The following is a 27812-nucleotide window of genomic DNA, read 5'->3' as shown; positions in this document are numbered from 1 at the left end:
CAAACTCCACACAGACAGTCACCCAAGCCGGGAATCGAACCCGGCTGTGAGGCAGCAGTTCTAACCACTGTACCGCTGTGCCACCCTTCTATCTTCTACTGCACTCAGCAAGCACATCTCTAAGCACCAAATAACACTTTATTAATATTATTCTTGGGATTTTTAATTCACAAGTAATCAAAATGAAGAAGGTTTGTACATTTTGTCTAAAGCATACCTTGCCGTATATCTTTCATCTCCAGATGTAGACTTGATATCAGGATTCCCACTGTCTGAGAGCGTTTGCCATCCAATAACTTGACAATCTGTAATTGAAATGGAAGCTTCGATAAAAATATTTGACACTGAAGAACTTTAATACAAAACTGCTCTTGAAAGGTGTACATGCAGGCAGGGCAGTATTTGTTGTCTATTCCCTGTACACAGTCCCTGGAAAGCTGGAGCGCCCAGTTTAGTTGTAAACTTCCACTGGGTGGACTCCAGGTAATTAAAGATCCTATCACAGGTGCAGAGACAAAGATTGGGGTTCAGTCAGAAGGGATCGACAACAGGTCAAAATCAGAGGCATGGAGGCCAGAGGTCGTGTTGGACAAAGGTGCAGGGTCGGGACTTAAACATTTTAGATGTCTGATTCCCAACACAATAAATTTCATGTAGGCTAGCGAGCAGCAGGATTGTGGATATGCCGGACTGGGGTTTCACTTTTGAACTAGGTCGCGGAATTCCAGGAATTTGTCAGCCTGGCATGCCCGCTTTGGGAGAATTGCTAATGTGAATTGGGCTCGCCTCTGGAAAGCATTCGGAGACAGCTGCAAGGGCTGCTGGGTAGCAAGGCAGTCTGTCAGAAAGCTCACTTTGAGCACCTTGGTCATTGTTCTGCTAAAACTAGTAAGATTGTCAGATCCGCATCCTCAAATTGTCCCTCAAACATTCCCACGGCTCCACCTCCTTCCCTCTACCCACCTCTCATTGCCCTCTGTGGTCCCCATGCCAAGCCATGCCCCTTCATTCACCCCCATGGCCCTTAATACCTTCCATGCCAAGCTATGGTGCTTTGGTATCTATTCACCCACTTTACACTCTTTAAAGAGACATTGAATCCTGTCATGACAATAGTATGTATTAAAAAAAGCCTCTTAAAAGTCATTCATTTATAAAAACTGTTTGACTAAAATTCAATAAAAGTGTAAATAAATTGTCAAGCCACTTCTAAGTATCGGCGACCAAAACAGTAAGCACTTGAAACCTCTTTATCCTGTGTAGATAAACATTGTGAAATTGATAGATTGAGATCAGTGAACCCAAGCTGTTGAATCCATTTTTATTATATTTATAGTTCAGGGAGGAGGTTGGATGCCTTAAAAGAACATTTAGGTTTGAGATTTGTAACAAAGAGAGCTATATAAACTAGTAAACTTGGATTCAACATTCAAATGCAGTTTGTGTGGTTTGTAAGTACTTCATTTGAGGATTAAAGGATTTGAGTGGTGAAACATTGCCTATCAGAGTATTGTCATTGAGTCAGTTCATATAGATATGGCTGGCCAGCTAACAGTAGTACTCCAGAATGAATGATAGATCAATGTATCACAAGCATATGAGGTGTCACAGCAGAAACATGTAAAGTCGATCCCCTATTATAGCCCACCAGGTAGTATGAGAATCTACTGCAACTACTGACATATGTTACTCATTTTATATAAGTTGTCATGTTAAACAAATCAGATCTAAAGAAGACCATTGTTCAATCGCTCCTCAAGAATCAAGGAATTATATTAGACACAACTGATGCAAGGATCTTTCTTGATAAGAAACAGGAGAAGTTAGAGCAGGTGAGGCAGCAAAACTGACTGTTCTGATCAGGCGCCAAAAAAACCCTTAGTACAGCACTCCAAACATTTTGCTAAAGATACCTAAAGACAAGAGGTTGAGGAGTTGAAGACAGCTTATGAATAATGAGTAGAAGCTATGGAGCGGGATCTAACCTATTGACGGATGTGTCGAGCTGGTAAGATAGGGCGAGACGTGAAAAATCGGGTTTGCGCCTGACTTGTCACCTCTTGCAATCTTGCCAGCCCCATTCTGCCGGCAAAATCAGCCTCACGCCCAGCCTGCACAATGGCGCCCTGAGAACTCAGCAATGGGCTTACCAGCGAGCTGAGACTCCGTTTCTGCCCCTGTGGGCAAGTTTTACATTAGGGCTTCTGTATTTCACAGAGTGCCGTAAATTGCCATCACGTGCCTCACCAAGAAAACCACCTCTCTTCTAGCCTGTTCGGCACTTGGAATTTTTCTGAGAAAACTCCACTCGACAAAGCCTTGGGTTAGTCACAGCAACTTTTCCAAAGTGGATTGTGGAGTTGGAAGAAAAATTAAAAGTTCTCAGTAAAAGAATCAACCGAGCCAGGCCTTGTGGCTGTGTTTATTTCACTCACATTAACTTACTAATGGCAGTTTTGTTTTGAATGCTTAACTCAAGTAACAGTGTTTTAAATTTGGAATTCCCCCACATTTGTATTCCTCCTAGCTCTGCAATGCCTGATGGAAGGTGCGTATTAACTATCACTGCCATTTTTCACTCCAAATGGTTTCTCTATACACGGACTGATACCAACAATCTTGGCCACTTTATCAATTTATGTGTTGATAAAAATCCTTTACTTTGATGATTAATTCTTTTTCAATCTTTTGGCCGTGCTGATCTCTCATCATTACAGATGCACCATAGAAAGCACCCTTTCTGATTGTATAAGGACTTGGTATGGCTCCTGCTCTGCCCAAGACCGCAAGAAACTACAAAGTGTTGTGAATGTAGTCCAGTCCATCACGCAAACCAGCTTTCCATCCATTAACTCCGTCTACATTTCTCGCTGCCTGGGCAAAGCAGTCGGCATAATCCCCACACCCCAGACACGCCCTCTTCCACCTTCTTCCATCAGGAAAAAGCTACAATCGTCTGAGATCATGTACGAACTGACTCAAGAACAGCTTCTTCCCTGCTGCCTTCAGGCTTTTGAGTGGACCTATTGTATATTAAGTTGATCTTTTGCTAGACCCTAGCTGTGACTGCAATGCCATATTCTGCACTCTCTCCTTCATTGCGTGAGGTATGCATTGTCTGTATAGTGTGCAAGATACAATAATTTTCACTGTATACTGATACATGTGACAACAATAGTATTTTTTTACTATTTATTAGTGTCACAAGTAGGCTTACATTAACGCTGTAATGAAGTTACTGTGAAAAATCCCCTGAATAATAAATCAAAATCAAATCAAAATTTTCCTTCTGCTCATCCTATATTTCTTAACATTTCAAATTTTTTCATAGTTTCGCTGAAATTACACAACTGGATCATCAGCATCAGCACATCTGGGTGAAGAACCTTTCTTGGACTGGCAAATCCACTGTGTTCTCCCGACATTTCCTGTGTTTAATATTGACCCAGTTAACTTCATCGAAGGAACTGGTCTCAGAATAACTTTGGCCATTCTAGAATAAAACTCTGCATTTCTCAAAGAGATCAATTCTGAACAAATCCATGGACTTGACAACAAGCCACAGTGCACTCAACTGAAATAACACTGCCAAAAGTAAAAATCTTACTTCAAAGGACATAAGAAAATGACGAGCAAAACTGAAAAGCAAAACTGAGAACTATATCTTCTGTCATTGCAGATTTCAACAAACGCATTTCGGACAGCACGGTGCCTCGCAGCAGCAGGAACCCCAGTTCGATTCCTGGTTTGGCTCACCGTCTATGCGGAGTATGCACGTTCTCCCTGTGTCTGTGTGGGTTTCCTTCAGGTGCTCCAGTTTCCTCCCACAGTCCAAAAAATGTAGGTGCAGTGGCCATGCTAAATTGCTTAATATACCCGAACAGCACCCCGAGTGTGACGATTAGGGGATTTTCACAGTAACTTCATTGCAGTGTTAGTGTAAAATTACTTGAGATGCTAATACATAAATTTTCACACTGTGTAGGTTTCCTCCGGGCGCTCCTATTTTCTTTTACACTCTAAAGACATGCAGGTTAGGTTGATTGGCCATGCTAAACTGCCCCTTAGTGTACCTGAACAGATGCTGGATTGTGGCAACCAGGGGATTTTCACAGTAACTTCATTGCAGTGTTAACGTGACACAAATAAATGAGCCTTTAAGCCAAATTTTATCTGGTACCTTTGCTCCTAAGTTTTGCTTTAACCCATTTAAAACAGTTACCTGCTGAACTTTCCTACTTCATAGTGCAATACATTACACCTTTCACATACTTCCAAATTGACCTCACTCTGGGGCAGATGCCTAGGTTGCTGTGATCCCTATTAGACATGCCTTATTTGAGGCCAAGATATTACACTGATATAATTGATGTGAAAACAAGCTGTACTCATTGTAACACAAGTTAGGTAGTTTTCTTCCAATGATGGATTGAAGTGGAACTGGTAATAATGAAAGAAAGAAATGGTCTGGTCTTTTTCACTGCAGCAGCCTAATCTGGACATTTGATAGAAAATCACATTGAAAGAATCAAAAAGCCTTAAACTGGAAGAGGTCATTTGTAAACATGTGGAGTTATTTCCGACAAATATTTCAGACAACTGTTATCACTGTCACAATCCAAAGTATATTACGAGTAAAGGAAATTTTACACATTGTTATGCGGGTTTGCACAGTGGTTAGCACTGCTGCCTCCCAGTGTCAGGGTCCCAGGTTCGATTCTCTGCTTGGGTCATCAATTCTGCACGTTCTCCCCGTGTTTTTGATAGACAGAAGACATTGATCGAATCCCTACAGTGCAGAGAGAGGCCATTCGGCCCATCAAGTCTGGACCGACCACAATCCCACCCAGGAACTGCCCCCCGTATCCCTACATATTTACCCACTAATCCCTCTAACCTACACATCTCAGGACGCTAAGGGCAATTTTTTTTAGCACGGCCAATCAACCTAATCTGCACATCTTTGGACTGTGGGAGGAAACCGGAGCACCCGGAGGAAACCCACGCAGACACGAGGAGAATGTGCAAACTCCACACAGAGTCTGCCTGGGTTTCCTCCGGGTGCTCCGGTTTCCTCCCACAGTCCAAAAGACGTGCTGGTTAGGGTGCATTGGCCATGCTAAATTCTCCCTCAGTGTAGCTAAACAGGCGCCGGAGTGTGGCGGCTAGGTGATTTTCAAGGTAACTTCTGGGCGACACGGTAGCTCAGTGGTTAGCACTGCTGCTTCGCAGCTCCAGGGACCTGGGTTCGATTCCTGACTTGGGTCACTGTCTGTATAGAGTTTGCACATTCTCCTCATGTCTGTGTGGGTTTCCTTTGGGTGCTCCGGTTTCCTCCCACAGTCCAAAGATGTGCAGGTTAGGTTGATTGGCCATGCTAAAAAAATTCCCCTTAGTGTCCTGAGATGCGTAGGTTAGAGGGATTAGTGGGTAAATATGTAGGGATATGGGGGTAGGGCCTGGGTGGGATTGTGGTTGGTGCAGACTTGATGGGCTGAATGGCCTCTTTACGTGCTGTAGGGTTTCTATGATAATTTCTATGATGATTTCATTGCAGTGTTAAACATTGAATCCCACAGGACAGAAGGAGGCCATTTGGCCCCTCGAGTCTGTACGGACCACAATCCCACCCAGCCCCTATTCCTGTAACCCCACATATTTACCCTGCTAATTCCCCTGACACTAGGGTCAATTTTGCACGGCCAATCAACCTAACCCGCACATCTTTTGGGCTGTTGGGTGTGTGCCTACTTGTGACTAATAAATAAATAAACTTTTTTTAACTATTGTCAGTTTTAAAACATAGCCATCAATGCAACATGATAACATTAAATTAATTAACAAGTGAAAACAGCTAAAACTTAAACATTACAATGCAAAGATACTTGCCTTTACTAATTTGTTGAATTGAGCATTTTCCTGTTACTATTCTGTTCCACGTATCGAGCATTTTTTATTTTCTTTGCTCAATAAATCTTGGAAACACGAAGCTTAAGAACAAATGTCAAATACTATACTTTTCATGTGGTTTTTCATTCGGTCTCACTTCCCGTACTGAACATGGTTCTGCAAAAAGCATTAAACTCTGCTTCATAATACCTCTTCAAAGCATGCAGAATAAGCACAGGCTCCTATCTATGATCCAAATCAAAAATGTGGCGACATGTACAGCTTCCCTATTTTGTTCTGCTAAACTAACCTTTTAAAATAACCCCTCAAAAGAGCAGCATTTTACATTAGACCTCAAATAAAAGCATGTGTTATTAATTATGGTTAAACTGTTTCAAAGCAAAAGAGCAGATATTACCTTTAATGCCTTTGATGTGACAATCAAGTACGACTGGTAACTTGTAATTTTTGTTGCATACATTAAACTGCGACAATTCTGGATTTACATTCATGTGTTAATAAATGAAGCAGTTATATATTTAGTTTTTAACCTTGGAACCTTTCTATTTACAAACTCTGCAACCCGCCAGAAAATATGATTTCCATAACTCAAAAAAAAATACAAACCACTTCCTCAAGATTCCCACAGGGATTCAAAATGTTTAAATGCTGCTAGCTGTTTCTGAATGTATGTGTATAAATACTTTCACTACATACTATAATTATTTCTCTACTATATGCCCATGTTTGCATGCCTCTTTTCAGTTAGCACCTAAATTAAAGGATTTTCTGAGCTGAATTGAGGTTATTAAATGTAATTAAGTATGTTGTACAATAGGAGAAGAATATTAAACCACTCTAAGTTACGCCACACCATAACACACCCGTTATTTGTGGCAATATTAGTTGGCAAGAGTTTAGTGTGTGTGATTCCCCTGCTCCCAATTGCAGCAGAGACATGGATCCATTTAACAGGCTGATACCAGTTTGAAATAATGGAGAGAGGTATGTAACATGAGATATCATTTGTTAATTTTGCAAACAGTATTATGGATACACCACCACAGATTAGTTAATGCTTTTATAATTAAACAGGGTGCGCTGTGAACAATAATGCTTTAGAACCATTAAGAACAGATAGATATGTGCCAAGAATCTAAAGTCAGCCTATCATTATAACCATTTACCCATGATGGTTGAATATAAGCTATTGCGATTGCTCAATATAAAACACAGCCCCATCCAAATAGTTTAGGTTAGAGGGTCATTAGATTGGTTCCACTGGTCGGCGCAACATCGAGGGCCGAAGGGCCTGGACTGTACTAAGCAGGCCCTTTGCTCTCTTCTATGTTCTAAACAAACTCATATGAATTTTGCCCGAAATAATTCAGCAATTCCACAAATTTTAAAAGTGCTTTGAAAGCCATTAACATTGTGTATTTTTGTTATTTCATTCATGGGATGTGGGTTCCACTGGGTTGACCAGCAGCTATTGTCCGTCCCTTAACAGAATGGCTTGCTGAGCCATTTCAGAGGGCATTTCAGAGTCAACCACCTTGCTATGGGTCTAGAGTCACATGTAGGCCAAAACAGGTATGGATAGCAAATTTCTTTCCCAAAAAGGGCATTAGTGAACCAGATGAGTTTTTACAACAATGGCCTCATGGTCATAATTGAGTGTCTTTAAGACTGAGATAGATAGGTTCCTGATTAATAAGGGGATCAGGGGTTATGGGGAAAAGGCAGGACAATGGGGATAAGAACAATATCAGTCATGATTGAGTGGCAGAGCAGACTCGATGAGCCGAGTGGCCTAATTCTGCTCCTATGTCTTATGGTAATTAGACTTATAGTTGCAGATCTCATTGGATTTAAATTTCACCATCTAGCATGGTGGGATTTGAACTGGGTCCCCAGAACATTATCCTTGGGTTCCTGATCCATTGGCCACAGCGCTATGCCACTGCCTCCCCACAATATCCATGTGCAAATGATCATTTTTAATTTAATTATCACACTCTTGGCACTAAAAATAATTAAATATCTGTGACCCCAGGACCCTGCCTGTGAGGTTAAAATTGTGTCTGGTGGCTCACTCTCACCAGAATTCTCCCACCCTGGAATTTTAGCGAGCGGGTTGCGGACAAAATGAAACCCCATTGACAGTCGGTGGCGGGGGGGAGATTTCCAGCTTTTAGACTAGCCTGGTTGGAGAATTCCACCCTGCATTCCAGACTGCATGAGAGTCGGACTATGGATGAAGTGCAGGGGACAACTTACTTGCACAGGCTATTGGTATCCTACATCTCGGACACTTGGCAACCTCACTCTTCTGGAATGTTGGGTATCAGCTTTCCATCAGAGGTGAAAGTGGGGGTGGGAGAAGGTAGCACGAGGGAACCATCCCTGTTCCCCATTCATCATCTTAATCATAAGACCATAAGACATAGGAGCAGAATTAGGACACTCGGCCAATCGAGTCTGCTCCGCCATTCATCCTGTCTTTTCCCAATGACCCCTGATCCCCTTATTAATCAAGAACCTATCTATTTCTGTATTAAAGACACTCAATGACCTGGCCTCCACAGCCTTTTGTGGCAAAAAGTTCCACAGATTCATCACTCTCTGACTGAAGAAATTCCTTCTGATCTCTGTTCTAAAGGATTATCCTTTTAGTCTGAGGTTGTGCCCTCTGGTTTTAGTTTTTCCTACAAGTGGAAACATTCTCTCCACATCCACTCTATCCAGGCCTTGCAGTATCCTGCAAGTTTCAATAAGATCCCCCCTCATCCTTCTAAACTCCAATGAGTATAGACCCAGAGTCCTCAACCGTTCCTCATATGACAAGCTCTTTATTCCAGGGATCATTCTTGGAAACCTTCTCTGGACCCTTTCCAAGGCCAGCACATCCTTCCTTAGATATAGAGTCCAAAAATGCTCACAATATTCCAAATGGGGTCTGACCGGAGGCTTATACAGCCTCAGAAATACATCCCTGCTCTTGTACTCTAGCCCTCACGATCTGAATGCTAATACTGCATTTGCCTTCCTAACTGCTGACTGGTCCTGCACGTTAATCTTAAGAGAATCTTGAACATTGTCTCCCATATCTCTTTGTATTTCTGATTTTGTAAGCAGTTCCCCACTTAGAAAATAGCCTATGCTTCCATTCCTCCTTCCAAAGTGCATAACCTCACAGTTTTCCACATTGTATTCCATCTTCCACTTCTCTGCCCACTCTCCTAACCTGTCCAAGTCCTTCTGCAGCCCCCCTGCTTCCTCTGGACCCTTTCCAAGGCCAGCACATCTTTCCTTAGGTAAACAGAAGGTCAAGACATACTTTCTTTTGTTAAGAAATGAATCCTTTTTCTTCATTTGGTGGGGCTCACTTACACTCAATAATGAGGTTTCATCTCAATGGACATGTTGACCTCCACACATGGGGACAGATCTCACACGGCCCCACCTGCTTAGTGAGTTGCTGCATTCGTGACGATAGAATAGCTTAGAGGATGTCCATTGAATGACTAGGGAAACTCAGACCCAAAGGAAACTCAGATCCAGAGGATAAATCTCTGAATTTCTCCTGTGTACGTGAAAGGTTCATGCGTCCACATCGATTGATTTTTAACATGAGTCACTTATTGCCAAATCAGGCTTTTTTTGGTTTGTTATTGCTCCATTGGACTCATTTTTATCCTAAGCTGACACACTTGTTTGACAAGGCTGTGATTCATTTCGGAGTTGTTTGGATTTCAGTGAGCCCCAGAGCACTACTTTTTGTCCTGAAAAAGCCTATTTGCATTAAGCAGAACTCAGGGTTTTAACTCGAAATGCGAACAGTACCGGCAAACAGTTTTTCAACACCAAAATTAACATCCTCAATTTTAAAAGGAAGATGACAAACAATTAACTTGCTTTTCATTGATGAAAATCCCCAAATGAGTTTTGAATTCATTGCATCAGAATTGGCTGTAAAAATAATACCAAGCCAATCAGCGTGGTGTTATTATTAACGGATAAAGGGCACACAGCTTCAGGCCAGGACCAGCTAAACGTTAATATCCAAAGATTGCACTGATATTAACTTCACAAAAACTGCACCTTGTCCTCAGCCTCCCCGTTTTAAAGTAAAAGTAAAATTTATTTATTAGTGTCACAAGCAAGCTTACATTAACACTGCAATGAAGTTACTGTGAAAATCCTCTAGTTGCCACACTCCGGTGCCTGTTCGGGCACAGCACTGGTTAAGTGCATTGGTTATGCCAAATTCTCCCTCAGTGTACCCGAACAGGCACTGGAGTGTGGCGACTAGGGGATTTTCAAAGTAGTTTTAGTGCAGCGCTAAAGTAAGCCTACTTGTGACACTAATAAATAAACTCTACTTGGAGAGAGAGAGTGGAATTCTTAGCATATTGATTAGCAAATACTGGTTGATTGCAGAATATTATCATCCATTAAACATGATGGCCGGAATTCTCCAGTGTTGTACACATCACCACCCTGCCAGTGAGAACGGAGAATTTGGAACTCAGCCAAACCTCCATTCACTGCATCAAGACCTTAGAATCCCAACCTCAGGTAAAGTTGGAGAATTCTGGCCTATACGTTCTGAGTTTTTCATTGATATGGTAACGTCTCAACCTGTCAGAGTCAACTTGCCAGCCAATTAGCACTTTTACTCATATGTAAATTGTTGATCCTTTAAAATATTGTATTCTTGCATCTGATCTGATGAGTGCCAAATGAAAAGCTTCGACAACATGACATTTGTAAGTTGCAAGCAATCAATCTTTCTGTTACCAAAAAATATTGCAAGTGTTGAGTTTCATTTCTTCAGGTTTTGAATATTTCAGGGAGATAGTTTATGTCTCCTTCCTATTCTCTCCAATTCTCTTCACTAAATTGCTATTTCCCTCGCTGTCCCTGATTTGATGTTAAAATTATCCCTTTTATTCCCTCATTCTTCTCAGCTGCAGGACGAGCTCAGTTGATAATCTTAAATCAGTTGTTAGTGTAGCTGTTAGCACACTCGGGATTATTCAGTAAGTGCTAGCCAATTGCGGAATCACATCCAATGAACAACCAATTTAAGATAATCAGTTGTGCTCCTAACTTGGCTTACTTATTCTTGCTAGAAGCAACATACATTCATATACAGGGATCCAGTTTCCTCAAATAGAGGGGACAGGCGTAAGTCTTACACTTTTTCTGAACTTCAAGGAGTTTGAGGGGTTTAATGCTCTGTTGCTTTCTCCACGACAAATTGTCAGCCAATCAGAACAGGCTTGCCAACCAATTGGCACTTTTTTTTCTCCTATAATATAAATTGTGATTGTTTGAAATTTGGCATTGTTGTGCTTCTCCTGATGATTTCAAGATGCAAAGCCTTGGCACCATCTCTCTGTTATCAACAATATTCTCGTTCTGTAATACCAAGTGACTGTTCAGTGATATTTCCCGGTTTCAGTTACAACATATTACTTACAGTAGAGTCTACAGACACAAATTAGTCCTGACCAAATGAGGAAGGGTGGGATTACTCCCCACTCCAGGCTTGACCATGACAGGGATTTTTTTATGTATGAATTTAGAGAGGATGCGTTTTGCAATTCTGTAAAAGTCTCACAATTTATACTTTCAGATTGCAAAGTTAGTCACACAGGTTTTCTTTGGTTCATTAAAGATGAAGAACAAGATGAGTGAATTGAAACTACTTCGCAAAGTAAAAAAAACTAGGTCAATTGCAATTACATTTCACATGTCACACACATTCACCTGAGCGGCAGAAAAATACACACACACACACACACCACCAGACACACACACATATACACACGTCTGCATGCACACACATAAGAACATAAGAAATAGGAGCAGGAGTAGGCCATCTAGCCCTTCGAGCCTGCCCCGCCATTCAATAAGATCATGGCTGATCTGTCGTGGCTCAGTTCCACATTCCCGCCCTCTCCCCATAACCCTTAATCCCCTCGCTTATCAAAAACCCATCAACCCGCGTCTTAAAAATATTTAGCGAGGCAGCCTCCACCACTTCAACGGGCAGAGAATTCCAGAGATTCACCACCCTTTGAATGAAGAAGTTCTTCCTCAACTCCGTTCTAAACCGCCCCCCCCTTTATCTTGAGGCTGTGCCCCCTAGTCCTACTGTCCTTTCTGAGCGGGAAGAGTCTTTCCACCTCTTTCCACACACATGCACATACACACATGCATGCACAAACACACACCTATATATGCATGTGCACATGCACACACACACACATACACACACATACATACAGACACATGTGCATACACATGCATGCATGTTCAATTCCCAGCTTGGGTCACTGTCTGTGTGGAGTTTGCACTTTCTCGCCATGTCTGAATAAGTTTCCTCCCACAGTCAAAAAATGTGCGGGTTAGGTGCATTGATAACATTAAATTGCCCCTTTGTGTCCCTGGATGTGTAGGATAGAGGGATCAGTGGGGTAAATATGTAGGTTACAGGGATAGGGCCTGGGTGGGATTGTTGTCGGTGCAGACTCAATGAGCTGAATGGCCTCCTTCTGCAATGTAGCAATTTCTATAATTCCATAATTTCTTTTCTCAGGATTCTTACTGGACAGCACATCTGAGAAGAGATATATGGAGGGCACATGACTTCAGCAGTCTGTATTCAATACGGCATTACCTCTCTTTCTCTTTCTACTGCTGGGCACACAGTCCTTAAAAGTACTTTAAAAGGCTGTATATTCCAGAAAAACATCTATTAAATGATGTTTGATAGCACAGAACTTCTGAGTATTGCTGAAAAAAGACACGCCACAGCCTTTCATCCTGTACTTGTCAGTAAGAATGCCAATATCGGGGGAAAGAACTTTATACTGTGTGAGAAGACAGTGATGATTGGCTGGCAAGTGAACACATTGTTAATCCATGGGAACACATCTACCAATCAAAGGATACTTGCCAACCAATCAGCCCATCTCTTCATGCAGGGACAGCACAGATGCGTCACAGGGACCCAGGTTCGATTCCCGGCTTGGGTCAAAAGAACATAAGAACTAGGAGCAGGAGAAGGCCATCTGGCCCCTCGGGCCTGTTCCGCCATTCAATAAGATCATGGCTGATATTTTTGTGGACTCAACTCCACTTACCCGCTCACTCACCATAACCCTTAATTCCTTTACTGTTCAAAAACTTATCTATCCTTGCCTTAAAAACATTCAATGAGGTAGCCTCAACTGCTTCACTGGGCAGGGAATTCCACAGACTCACAACCCTTTGTATGAAGAAGTTCCTCCTCAACTTAATCCTAAAGCTGGTCCCCCTTATTTTGAGGCCACGCCCCCTAGTTTTAGTTTCACCCGCCAGTGGAAACAACTTCCCTGCTTCTATCTCATCTATTCCCTTCATAATCTTATATACTTCTAAAAGATCTCCCCTAAATTCTACTGAATTTAGTCTATTCAGTCTCTCCTCATAAGCCAACCCTCTTAACAGTGGAATCAACCTAGTGATTCTCCTCTGCACCTTCTCCAGTGCCAGTATATCCTTTCTCGTAAGGAGACCAAAACTGTACACAGTACTCCAGGTGTGGCCTCACCAGCATCTTATACAGCTGTAACATAACCTCACTGTTTTAAAAACCATTCCTCTAGCAATAAAGGACAAAATTCCATTTGCCTTCTTACTTAACTGCTGCACTTGGAAACCAATTCCTTGTGGTTCTTGCACAAGGACACCCAGGTCCCTCTGTACAGCAGCATGCTGCAATTTTTTACTATTTAAATAATAGTCCATTTTGCTGTTATTCCTACCAAACTGGATGACCTCACATTTACCAACATTGCACTCCATCTGGCAGACCTTCACCCACTCACTGAGACTATCTATATCCTTTAGCAGGCTTTCAGCATCCTCTGCACACTTTGCTCTGCCACTCATCTTAGTGCCATCTGTGAATTTTGACACACTACACTTGGCCCCCAACTCCAAATCATCTACGTAAATTGTAAACAATTATGGTCCCAACACTGATCCCTGAGGCACACCCCATGTCACTGATCGCTAACCAGAAAAACACCCATTTACCTTCACCTTTTGCTTTTTGTTAGTTAACCAATCCTCTATCCTTGTTAATACATTACCCGTAACACCGGGCACCTTTATCTTTTGCAGCAGTCTTTGGTGTGACATCTTGTCAAATGCCTTCTGGAAATCCAGATATACCACACCCACAGGTTCCCATTGTCTACTGCACATGTAATGTTCTCAAAGAATTCCACCAAATTAGTCAAACATGACCTGCCCTTCATGAAACCACCTTTGAACTGCCCTTCACTGTCTGTGAGGAGTTTTGTACGCTCTCCCCATGTCTGGATTTCCTCCAGGTGCTCCAGTTTCCTCTCACAGTTCAAAAGATGCACTGGTTAGGTGCATTGGTCTCAGTGTACCCGAACAGGTGCCGGAGTGTGGCGACTAGGGGATTTTCACGATAACTTCATTGCAGTGTGAATAGAAGCCTACTTGTGACACTAATAAATAAACTTTTAAATTTTAGTTTTGAACTGCGATAGCGTACACTGTTGTCTAAATTGCCTGAATCAGTCAGGATTCCACACTGGTTAACCCGCTGTTCTTCAAAAGCCACATGATATCATTAAAACGACAATATTCCATGTTGCAATGAAGCTCTCATTACTACAGGAAGGACTTAATGACAAATCATTGAATGTATTCCAGAGCCGGCTGGAACTAGCACTTGGAGGCAAATGGCATCAAAGGTTATGGGGAAGAAACGGGATTAGGCTGTTGAGTTGGATGATCAGTCATGATCGTAATGAAGGAACAAATGACCTCCTCCTGCTCCTACCTCCTATGTTTCTATTAAGAAAAATCAGCAGGATTCCGAGTTTCGGAATCAGATAATGTAATTCAGGCATGGAACAATAGCAAAGCAATGGTCAGAAATTTGGAACGTGTCTGTACAGAACCCACCAAGATTGATCCCATGAAGTTGCCGGGAGATTGTACTGGCACCATGAGACAGGCTGAGATAAGAATCACATACTTCAGCAACCAGACTACACTACAAACACCAAAAGTACCACTGACAGGTGACATCTAATCACCGGTGCAATGTTAATTAAGAATTCTGGATCGATGCCAAAACAATGCGAGCCATTCAAATACAGTAAGCTGGTTGGCAGTGTCTGGTGACACGTAAATTAAGTGAAAATCTTGCTTTTAAAATCAGAACGTGCTATAAAATTGTGATTCGTTTTTAATGATATACTTGGAATTCTTTATAGATTTATAACATGTAATATGGCATGTAAAACTGGTCACAAATAGTTGCACGGAAATCATTTTGATCATATTTACATGTAGTCAACAGGGAACATAATTCGGGTTTGCCAATTAAACTTGTGAAACTGTTTGGACACTATTCTGTGAGATATGCAGACTTAATAAAAAGTAGACCTTGGTTTTGAATTAGTCAGAATATATGAGGGTCAGGGCACAGTCAAATACTTTGCAGTTGGCAGGATAACACACTGGGCACGCTTCTTGTTCCTTTCTGCACTGGCTATCAGCATATCTTTTTAACCTCTTAAAGCAAAACTTCTATATGTAAAACTCCACACCACATTCTGGCTACGGGCAGCTGTAATGTGGCACCCTGCTCCGCAATCCCTCAACTTGCTTCACAGCAATTACTTCTATGGAAACTCTTGAAGTGTAAACATGAATACAGAAACCCGATTTGAATTGAAAACAGAAAATGCTGGCAAAACTCGGCAGATCTGGTGATATCTGCAGCGCAGGAAGCAGAGTTAACCTGGGTTCAATTCTGACCTCGAGTCACTGTCTGTGCAGAGTTTGCGCATTCTCCCCATGTCTGCGTGGGTTTCCTCCGGGTGTTCCGGTTTCCTCCCACAGTCCGAAAGGCAGGCAGGTTAGGTTGATTGGCCTTGCTGAATTAACCCTAGTATCAGGGGGATTAGTAGAGTAAATATGAAGGGTTATGGGAGTGGGGCCTGGATGGGATTGTGGTCGGTACAGACACGATGGGCCGGATGGTCTCCTTCTGCCCTGTAGGGGCTCTATGATTCTATTCTATGATAAACGTTTCCTATTCAATACCTGTCATCAGGAATTAAAAAGATTAAAAATCTAACAGGTGCAAGTGGGTCACAGCTGGAAAAGAACATAAAGTACACTCTGCGATTGGGTTAGAGACATGAGAGATTAAACAGTAAAAGAGTTTGCAGGATTGTTAGAGTGCAGGAGGCCATTCAGCCCATTGCGTCTCCACTGGCCATCCAAATGAGCAATTCACTTGGTGTCATTCCCCCGTCTTTGAACCATATTCCTGCACATCCATTTCAGATCAGAGTCTAATTCCTTTATGGAACCAGTCTCCATCACACCCCCAGGCAGCACATTGGAGACCTTAACCCTCGCTGTGTGAAAAAGTTTGTTCTCATATTGCATTTACTTCTTTTTGCCAATTATTTTAAATTTTGGTTCCTTTGCGAGTGGGAACAGTTTTTCACTATCTACTCTATCCAAATCCCACATGATTTTAAATCAGTCCAACAAATTTCCTCACATCATTCTCTTCTCTCCAAAGAAAACAATCCCAACTTCTCCAATCTATCATCATTACATCCTTATTCCTGGAACTATTCTTGTGGATGTTTTCTGCACTCTCTCTAATGCCTTCACATCCTTTCCAAGTGCAGCTCCCAGAACTGCACGCAACACTCCAACTGAGGCTGAACGAGTGTTTTATACAATTTGAAAGTAACTACTTTGCTCTTGTACTCTATTCCCTATTGTTGGTGATGCAGACTGAAAACAAGTAAAAGTGCGGTAAGCAAAAAAAGATGCGCCCCGAGGAGGTGTTCACCATTCTGCCACGAGGCAAGCTACCTTTTACCCATTCTCTCCTTCAAGGAGAGACCATGGAACTTGGGGTGGCTCTACATTCAATTCTTGCATGGGGGATAGCAAGTGTGACAGATTAGGAAGGATATTGCTCACAATTCTTACTTTCTACTTTCCTATCCTGCAGCTTAACTACAGCACGGTGTTGGGATAGGCATTTCTTATGTTCTTATCAGAAGGATATAGATGGCTGAGAGGAGCTGGGAGGATAATCTTTTCCAGATCATTTACAGGAAGAGATAAAGGAGTAACCCAATGACAACTTGTAGTTACTTCACAATGCTCCATCTTCCTCTTCACTGACCACCGCCACCCCCCCCACCCCAGTGGTGTGACAGCAGTCCTCAGACTAGCTGTCATATCCAAACTATGTTAGCGGTTGTGGGTTTTAAACAGAAGGAAAAGATGTGGTTTGCACGCGTCAATTCAAAATACCAGCAACAAGGTTTATTGAAAGGGATGTTCTCGACGCAGAGGACAAACTGAAACTAAAAGCCTCTGAAACACCCCAATGACATCACCATCAACTCATGTGACCTGTGCTTAAAGCAATCATGCAACTGCTTAAATATATAACACTAGCCAACCTGTTCACAATGGGCCACCGAATTAGGGCCAAGCATAATATTGTAATGACACCACCATCACTGGGGCAACAATACAAAGAACATCTCCTCAAAGCACCAGAGGGGTGGAAGGAGAAGGGATAAACCAGCCTGCCCAACAACTGACACAGAGAGGCAGCTAGTAATGCTTCCTGTGAGTAACAAGCTGCCTTTAGTTTCTTCTCTTTTCATTCACAGGTTTTAAGTCGGTCCGCCTCATGTCCAACGAGGGGCATACACACGATGGGTCGTACTGGGGCTGCTCTTGGTTGTTCGAGATTGGCCTAGTGCTTCATGTTGTTAGTGTGTGCCTAAACCGGACCAGATACTGGGCAACACGACAGCTCAGTGACTATCGCTGATTGCTGTGCAGACACATGGATTTGGGCCGGTGTCTGTGGGAGTTTGCGCATTCTCCCCGTGCTTGCGTGGGTTTTCTCTGGGTGCTCCGGTTTCCTCCCACACACCAAAGATGTGCTGTTAGGCTGATTGGAAGGAATAAATTGTCCCTAAATCAGTTTCCCTCAATCTGGACGGCCATAAAACATTAGACAAGGGTCGTGGGTGGAGAGGGGGACTGGTGGTGTTGGGCCGAAGGGCCTGTTTCCTGGGCTGTTTTTGTTCTTTGTTCTTTGTAGTCAAAGGCCACTTTAGCTTTGATAGCACTAATATGCAAAGGATCAACACTTAACCCCATTCCACCTTCATGGTTTCAGAAAGCATAATCATAAACATAGATTAGCTGGGGGAAAGGAGTAGCCTGGTTGTAAAACAGAATAAACACTCAGATGCTGCTAATGCAGGTTAGAATTGGATAGAAAAGGATGCGCTGATTTTCCGCTCACATCCTCGATATGTGGTGATGATCGGGTGATTATGCAAGGACGGAGAGGACTGCTTTCTGCCCTGTTGTAAAAGAATTAATGGTTCGAAGGAGCATCCCTTACTTTAGGGTTGAGAGAATGGTATAAAGATAGACTTGTTGATGCAATGTTTGTTTGTTTATTTACTAATGTCACAAGTAAGTTTACATTAACACTGCAATGAAGTTATTGTGAAAATCCTCTAGTCGCCACACTCCAGCACCTGTTCGGGAACACTGAGGGAGAATTTAGCATGGGCAATGCACCGAACCAGCACATCTTTCAGACTGTGGGAGGAAACCCACACAGACATGGGAGGAACGTGCAAACTCCGCACAGCCAGTGATCCAAGCCTGGAATCGAACCCCAGTCCCTGGCGCTGTGGGGCAGCAGTGCTAATCACTGTGCCACCGCGCCACCCCTAATTGTGCATGTATCTTGCATTAAACACAGCTTGAGTCACCTGTGGTGCTCCTCCCCTTTAAGGACGTTGGCATACAAGGGGATGCCCACTGGGGATTGGCACAACTGCCCCTGTGAACTCTGCATTGCTGGTATCGAGTAAACCTACATGAAGACTTCAGAAATAACCACAAACCAAAGAGGTGAATTCCAGAGGAACTGACCACCTTAACTATGTGTTTCTTACAGCGGCGTGTTCCAAGGAGCTGGACAGGGAGGTGGCCCGCCATTGGCGGGCAGTGGGATCTTCTGGTCTCGCCATTCTCAGCAAGATTGCCCTTTGAATGCTCCCTGCTCCCTCCCGACAGCCTCCCCCCATCCCAAACCCCCCCTCCCCCGGGCTGCTGGGAAACATGCACAATGGTGGGGAGGGGCGAGACCAGCAGATCTCTGGTGGGAATGACTGGAAAGTTCTGGTTTTTAGAATTTAGAATCCCAACAGTGCAGCAGGAGGCCATTCAGCCCGTCGTGTCTGTACTGACCACAATCCCACCCAGGCCCTATGCCCATAACCCCACATAATTAACCCGCTAATCCCACTGACGCTAAGGGGCAATTTAACACGGCCAATTAACCTAACCCACACATTTTGCTACCTTTGATCTCAGCCATTCCGATTTGCAGCTCTTTTATAAGCCACGCTAGGCCTCTGGCGGGATCAAAATTGTAGGCGCCAGCCCCGGATATTTAAATGACCTTGTAGACAGGGCCATCTGCAGGTCACAATGGCAGAATTCCCACTCCATCCATGCTTTGTCAGATCCTTGAAATTTTTATCCCCAGTACTCTGCGCGTGGGTTAAAAATAAACTGACTTAGTCATAGCACCACTGTCCAAGATCAGACAATAAGCTTCATCTTGATCAAATTTAAAACCTTTGCTCTGGATTGGTTACATCTGTTAAATATAAAATGTCACTTTGATTTATTTAGTGAAATTCTGCAATGCAATGTCATATTCCACTTTATGCTTCAAAAATCACAACCTTCTTCATAGTGCCAGTTATTGCATTATAATTTTAGATTGTTCAAATGTTATTACTTTTATTTTTGTTTATTATGGAATGAAAATCTGCATCTGCAACAGACCTTCACTTGTGCAGAATATAAGCGTCCAATATATCACCTCAGTAAAACTAAAGGGTCTATTTTGGTTTCTCCATTCAAAGGCCCACGGAACTAACAGAAGCAAAAACAGCTGAATTTATCTTACCTACATTTATCCATGTGTGTATTCTAGTGTAAACACTGGATACAGTTCAGTCGATCCAGAGAAGACTTCACAGCCATACGTAGATTAACTGTAAGTCTTAGAACTATTCAAAAATATACAGTAAAGAGTACAAGCCAGGAGCGATCCCCATGCTGGCCGATACACTCGTCTCTGTCCAACACTCAACTGACCCCTAGATGCAGGTCATATGCTCTCTCACCTCATTGCATGGGCAGTACTGTACTCAGTCTCACGTTAACCCAATTGTGCCAAACTCTTATGCCACATATTCTGAAGCATTGGAAACTATTAGGTGCATTTGCTCACAATTAGAAACATTATTAAAACAATCAAGTTAAGAAAAACACATTTAGCATGCGAGATTTAACATTGCATCTAATCATTTTCTCTCTCTATCAGCCACTCTAATTCTTTTTTGAAATGAGTTCAATCAGGGCATCACAGTGTCACTGTGAGTGAGCACTGTTGGCCTCACAGTGCCAGGGACCCAGGTTCAAATCCAGCCTTGGGTGACTGTCTGTGTGGAGTTTTGCACTTTCTCCCAGTGTCTACATGGGCTTCCAGCAGGTGCTCCTGCTTCCTCCCACAGTCCAAAGATGTGCGGGTTAGGTTGATTGGCCATGCTCAATTGCCCCTTAGTGTCAGGAGGATTAGCAGAGCAGATACGCGGGATAGGGCCTGGGTAGGATTGTTGCCGGTGCAGGTTCAATGGGCCGAATGGCTGCCTACTGCACTGTGTGGATTCTTTGATTTGGTGTTAATCTGGTTCTGAAGAAACATGGGCACACAATATGGAAAAGTCCCAATTTGCACAAGTTTGCTATTGTCAACACAAGAGATGCCTCAAGATGTGCAGGAAGGCACACTGGCTCTCCGTAGGCTGCTGTCCCAGAACATTTTCACTCCATGGTACTACCAGAATGACCAAGTGAACCAACAGGAGTACCTCCTCCTCAATGGACATGAAAATCCACCCAAAATTGAAAATTTAAATATTAAAACCCTATGGGATAAAATCACACTGTGCAATATTAGCACAGAAATGTGTTAACTTAAAACTGCAATGATTGTGGTTTTGAGTTAACATAATTCACATAACTGCATCCTACAAATGCCCCAAACTTTATCCTTCACAATTTAAAATGTGGACTGTCACCTAGATTTGGTTCATACGGCAATGTCCTTTCTGAAGTTTATTAATGTCACAAGTAGCCTTCCATTAACACTGCAATGAAGTTACCATGAAAATCCCCTAGTCGCCACACTCCGGCGCCTTTTGGGTACACTGAGGGAGAATTTAGCACGGCAAATGCACCTAACCAGCACGTCTTTTGGATCCTGAGAGGAAAGCGGAGGAAACCCACATAGACACAGGGAGAAGGTGCAGACTCCGCAGACAGTGACCCCACCAGGAATCGAACCCAGGTCGCTGGTACTGTGAGGCAGTAGTGCTAACCACTGTGCCCACAATATGTTCTGCAGTTGAGAAGCCTTGGTAAGAACATTTCGATTCCTTGTGATAAATTTAGTCCACAGTCACATTAAATCTAACCTTTTTAGTCTTATTTGTCTTCTGGTAGGTGTCTGACAAAGGCTTCTTCACTTCCTTCACTGTTGCTTTCGAGAAGAGTTCTTCAAACTCTTCAGTGTCTTGGATACAAGGCTCTTGTAGTGATTCCCAAATAGTTGACATTTGATCATCTCTATAAAGGAAAAGATAAGTAAGCATTCAAGAAACACTGCACTTACCAACGAGTGAAGTAGTCACAGTGATTCAACATTAGAATCGCTTAAAATCTAAAACAAAAATAAAACTCTCTGGGTGGAATTTTATGGCCTACTATTTTATGGTGATGGGGTCGGGTGTGGAAGATGTGGCAAGGCATTCAGAAGACCCTGGCAGTACTGAAAGATCCCTCCAGAGAGGAGGGAATGTAAAATCCAGCTCTCCTCCAAGCAGCAGCAGAAGATCCTTAAGTGACCCCACGTTTCGTTTTGCAAATACATCACATAACCTTGGGGTTAATCGCGATAAGTTGTACAAGCAGGGCAATTTAGAAACAGTTTTTCTAATTTACATCTGAGAAACACAAGTCCACAGACTGGGCGAAGTGTCACTGATATTTCAGCAGTTAAAGAAGCCACCGAGGCCCCCCATATGGTGGGCAAGGTGTGGGCCCTCACTGAGGGCTGGAATTGCCCCAGCCACTGTGTTGGTAAAGGCCAAATTCTGGCATGTAGCACAGACATGTGAAACAGGGTTAATCCCTTATATAGGCAATTAATCATAGAGTCCTGACAGTGCCGAAAGAGGCCATTCAGCCCACTGAGTCTGTACCAACCGCAATCCAATCCAAGCACTATCCCTGTAACCCCACACATTTACGCTGCTAATCCCCCTGACACTAAGGGGCAATTTAGCATAGCCAGTCAACCTAACCTGCACATCTTTGGAGTGTGGGAGGAAACCGGAGCACCCGGAGGAAACCCACTCAGACATGGGGAGAAAGTGCAAAGCTCTACACAGGCAGTGACTCAAGGCCAGAATCGAACCTGGGTCCCTGGTGTTGTGAGAGAGCACTGCTAAGCACTGAGCCACCAGCAAAAGTAATTTATTCTTACTGGAGTTTGGCAAGGAGATTGACAAAGAACCTTTTCCCCAGTTGCCTTGTGTTTGGGCGATTGAAGGAAAGAATACATTGTTTAGCTGGGAAATAGGAGAAAATGAAACCTCTTTAAACTTCAGCTTCATTGAAATGGGGTAACTTTTCTGGTTCTGCTCCCCCACGGGCAACAGGACAGAAAATCTGATGGGCCACAGACTCTCGGGTGGGAACTTCCAGTCTTGGGGTGGGTGGGACTGGAGAACCCCACCCGTAAACATCTCAAAGGTGCAATGGAATGGGGATTCTAGACCCACCAGAGAAAGAAAAGTGCTTATTCTCAACACCGTGCCACAGTTTTGATGCAACTGAGAAGTGAGTTGGACACGCTTGCCGACCAGACAGTGCTGTCATTCTCATGTTAGAATTCTGGCTGCAAATAGCAGCCCCACAATCCCCGTTCCAGACACAAATGAAGCAAATATAGAAACAGGAGGAGGAGGAGGCCATTTGGCCCTTTGAGCCTGCTCCGTTACTCATCATGATCACGGCTGGTCATCCAACTCAATAGTCTAATCCTGCTTTCTTCCCATAACCTTCAGTCCCTTTCATCCCAAGTGCTATATCCAGCTGCCTCTTGAATACATTCAATGTTTTGGCATCAACTACTTCCTGTGGTGATGAATTCCACAGGCTCACCACTCTTGTGAAGAAATGTCTCCTCACCTCCATCCTAAATGGTCTACTGCGAATCCTCAGACTGTGACCCCCGGTTCTGGACTCCCCCACCATCGGGAACATCCTCCCTGCATCTACCCTGTCTAGTCCTGTTAGAATTTTATAAGCCTCTACGAGACCCTCCCCTCATTCGTCTGAACTTCAGTGAAAACAATCCTAACCTAGTCTCATCAATCCCGCCATCCCCGGAACCAGCCTGGTAAACCTTTGCTGAAGTCAGGGCATTTAGGGAATCATTGAATCCCTACGGTGCAGCAAGAGGCCATCCAATCTCCTGAAGTCAGGGTATTTAGAGAAATGGGGCAGAATTCTACAGCCTCACTCGTCCAAAACTGTAAAATCCCACTTGAGGTCAATGGACCTTCCCATTGTCCGCCCCACGCCCGCTCCGATTCCCGTGGCGGGCAGTGTGGTAAAATTCCGACCATGGTACCCAAGCAAAGACCGAGAAGGAGCCAGTATAATTAAAGTCTACCATCAGGAATAATTTAGACTGTTTTGAAAACAAAATGACATGGATTGAAAACAAAAATCAACATTCACAGAAGACACAGTGCTGCAAAAAGGGCAAAGCAATGTGTAAACCTGACAGTGAGCTATGCAGCAAGATATACACTGGCCTTTAGAGAGGAGAGACTGACAGGAATAAGGCACAGACTTGACTTACTCTGCCAAGTCCATCCAATTTCAAAATGCTCCTGTCGGCGCTGCAAGAAGGGAACTATGATTATTTCCAGAAGGTAGGAGTGGTAGCCAGGATAGGGGAATCCAAATTGCTTCCAAGACTTTCCAGCACTTACTGGTTAAAATACCATAAAACATTGTTTATGTTGTTATGTTTTAAAGTTGTGGATGAAAAACAGCAGCGGACAATTATTTGGGTTTTATAACATGCGTCAGAACCGTGCTGAGAAAGTAACATTTGTTCATGTCTTTTTTGAGGTTTACAGCATGGAAGCAGGCCCTTCGGCCCAACTTGTCCATGCTGCCTTTTTTTAAACCCCTAAGCTAGTTCCAATTGCCCCTATTTGGCCCATATCCCTCTATACCCATCTTACCTATGTAACTGTCTAAACACTTTTTTAAAAGACAAAACTGTACCAGCCTCTACTACTACTTCTGGCAGCTTGGTCCAGACACTCAGCACCCTCTATGTGAAAAAATTGCCCCACTGGACCCTTTTTGTATGTCTCCCCTCTCAGCTTAAACCTATATCCTCCAGTTTTAGACTCCCCTACCTTTGGAAAAAGATGTTGACTATCTAGCTGACCTATGCCCCTCACTGTGTTATAGTCCTCTGCAAGATCATCCCTAAGCCTCCTACGCTCCAGAGAAAAAAGTCTCAATCTATCCAGCCTCTCCCTATAACTCAAACCATCAAGTTCCGGTAGCATCCCAGTAAATCTTTTCTGCACTTTTTCCAGTTTAATAATATCCTTTCTATAAAGGATATTATTATTTTTATCCACAGTTGCTCAAACATTTCATTATAGTTAACGCCCTTGGTTGTAGCCTGGAGTTAATAAAATTAAATCTGTTTTGACAAAAGTTGAACCTGTATACTACAGTGAAAAGCAACTAGTTCAACATTCAAAGAGCAAGAACAAAGTCCATGGAACAAAAGCTGCTTGATTTATTGCTGTTGTCGCATCAGTTTAAAATGAAAGAATAAACTGGTGATAAAGAAATCACATCTCAGTTTTTTTCAACTTACATAAAGTTGATTACTATAGGTTGATTTTGTTAACATCACATTTAAAGTCTGTTTTATTATTGTCATAAGTAGGCTTATATTAACACTGCAATAAGTTACTACGGAAATCCACTAGTCACCAGGATCCAGTGCCTGTTTGGGTACATTGAGGAAGAATCTAACCAGCCCATCTCAAACAGCACAACAATCTCTCCCTCATTGCCAACAAAACTAAGCAGATTTTCATCAACTTCAGGAAGCGTAGAGGAAAACATGCCCCTGTCCACATCAACGGGGATGAAGTAGAAAGGATCGAGAGCTTCAGGTTTTTAGGTGTCCAAATCACCAACCACGCCAACACTATCGTTAAGAAGGCCTGCCGAAGCTTCTACTTTCTCAGAAGACGAAGGAAATTTGGCATGTCAGCTACAACTCTCACCAACATTTTCAGATACACCATGGAAAGCATTCTTTCTGGTTGTATCACAGCTTGGTATGGGCTCCTGCTCTGCCCAAGACCAAAAGAAATGGCAAAAGATTGTGAATGTAGCCCAATCCATCACACAAACCAGCCTCTGTCTACACTTCCCACTGCCTCAAAAAATCAGCCAGCATAATTAAGGACCCGATGCACCCCAGACATTCTCTTTTCCACCTTCTTCTGCCAGGAAAATGATACAAAAGTCTGACGTCATGTACCAACCAACTCAAGAACAGCTTCTTCCCTGCTGGTGTCAGACTTTTGAATGGATCTACCTCACATTAAGTTGATCTTTCTCTATCCCCTAGCTATGACTGTAACACCACTCTCTCCTTTCCTTCTCTATGAACGGTGTGCTTTGTTTGTTTAGCGCGCAAGAAACAATACTTTTCACTGCATCTTAATACATGTGACAATAACAAATCAAATCAAATCTTTCAGACTGTGGGAAGAAACCTACAAAGACACGGGGAGAACATGCAGACTCTGCACAGGCAGTGTCCTAAGCCAGGAATCAAACCTGGATCGCTGGTGCTGTGGGACAGCAGTGCTAACACTGTGCCACTGTGTTGCCTGCGTGATCTGTTATCTGAGGGAGCAGCATATTTTCTATTTGCACAACCTAACCTGACTTTCATGACAAAGAAAGACACTTTGCATTGCCAAATATTGCCAAAACTCTGCCAAATATTGACAAAATATTGCCAAAACATTGCCAAAATGGCCAAGGTGGTAAAGGTGATAATTTTTTGTTTCCTTTTTCATCCGATTCACAATGACGCAGTGCTGAATGAATTTTGCAAGTTCTAGTTACTTCATTGTAAATGTAGCTCTAATTTGCAATATGAATGGAATACCACAAAAGCAGAAATAATTAGCATTCATTTACATTACCTGGAATCTTTTATCTGGATTCTTGTCCAATACAAGGGCTTCATCGGGCGGCGTGGTTCTATCATCGGTTTCCTTACGCGTCGCTCTGCGGACAAGCTGGGGTTAGGGGAAAACTGGTTTCCAGCAACTCCAAATGGTGGGGGTGGAGGTGGAGGAGGAGGTCCACAGCCAGGCAGGGGAGGTGGAAGAGGAGGTCCAGACCCTGGGAGGGGAGGCGGAGGAGGAGGTCCAAAGCCTGGGAGAGGAGGAGCTGGAGGAGGTGCAAAGCCTGGGAGAGGAGGAGCTGGAGGAGGTGCAAAGCCTGGGAGAGGAGGAGCTGGAGGAGGTTCAAAGCCTGGAAGAGGAGGAGCTGGAGGAGGTTCAAAGCCTGGAAGAGGAGGAGCTGGAGGTGGGGGAGGTCCACAGCCTGGGAGGGGACATTGAGACTGGTCTGAAGGCAGTGGTGATACAGAAGGAGGTGGAACAGGCTGAGGTTCTGATTCTTGTGAGGTTGAGGTTTGTGAGGGAGATAGAGCTTCCCCCTTTAGACCATGTGGGGAATGGGCTGACTGACCATTTAAGTTCAGTGTTGCGAGATTCAACTTCCCTGGATTTGTCAGGTTGCTTTTGGTGATTTTGCCATCGTCCTGAATGTGGATAAATGTTTCTCTGTCAGTCTGGATGCAAACATTGCGAAATGTTTTTGGTACAATTTCATCCGCAGTGGAAACAGCAATGTCTCTTGTTTCAGATTTACCCTCTTTTGTTTTATTTTCCAACTGATTTTTCAGTTGTGTGGCAGTTTCTTCGAGTTTAGCAATGGCTTCGGCATGTTCCCCACGGACATGGAAAAGTTTCAGCTCAAAGTCTTGCTGTGGGGAAACAGTATACTAATTAACATTCATTCACCACAGGGATTGAAGCATATCATGGCTTATTATTGTCCTTTAGAGGTTTGCTATATAGCTATATTTCACATTTTCAGTTTTAAGTTTTTTGTCACATAAACACATTGGCTACAAAGCAGTTCAGAGACTAGGAATCCTCACCTCCTGATTCCCCAGGACCTGTCCACCATCTACAAGGCACAAGTCAGGAATGTGATGGAATATCCCCCCTTGCCTGGATGGATGCAGCTCCAACAACACTCAAGAAGCTCGACACCATCCAGGACAAAGCAGCCTGCTTGATTGGCACCACACCTACAAACATCTACTCCCTCCACCGCTTACGGTCAGTACCAACTTGTGTACTATCTACAAGATACATTGCAGCAATTCACCAAAAATCCTTAAACAGCACTTTCCAAATCCATGACCACTTCCATCTAGAAGGATAAGGACAACAGGTGCCTGGGGAACACCACCATCTGCAAGTTCCCCTCCACACACCATCCTGACTTGGAAATATATCACC

At 43.2% G+C, this 27812-nt stretch overlaps 1 protein-coding gene across 3 annotated transcripts in view; it reads right to left on the bottom strand.

The window, feature by feature from the left end:
- The window catches only part of LOC145352796 (formin-like), a 250617-nt gene that overhangs the window by 116945 nt on the left and 105860 nt on the right, over positions 1–27812 (bottom strand). For all 3 annotated transcript variants that reach the window (XM_080203148.1, XM_080203149.1, XM_080203150.1), the window contains 3 exons: positions 26418–27268; positions 21561–21711; positions 218–305 (listed from right to left, as the gene is read on the bottom strand). In XM_080203148.1, the coding sequence (XP_080059274.1) occupies positions 218–305; positions 21561–21711; positions 26418–27268 (1090 nt within the window). The remainder of the gene's footprint in view (positions 1–217; positions 306–21560; positions 21712–26417; positions 27269–27812) is intronic.

This window comes from Carcharhinus amblyrhynchos, chromosome 14 (assembly GCF_965287045.1).
Source record: "Carcharhinus amblyrhynchos chromosome 14, sCarAmb.v2.hapA, whole genome shotgun sequence".
Lineage (NCBI taxonomy): Eukaryota > Metazoa > Chordata > Chondrichthyes > Carcharhiniformes > Carcharhinidae > Carcharhinus > Carcharhinus amblyrhynchos.
The sequence above is the reverse complement of the archived record's forward strand: the minus strand, read 5'-3'. Positions and strand labels throughout refer to the sequence as shown.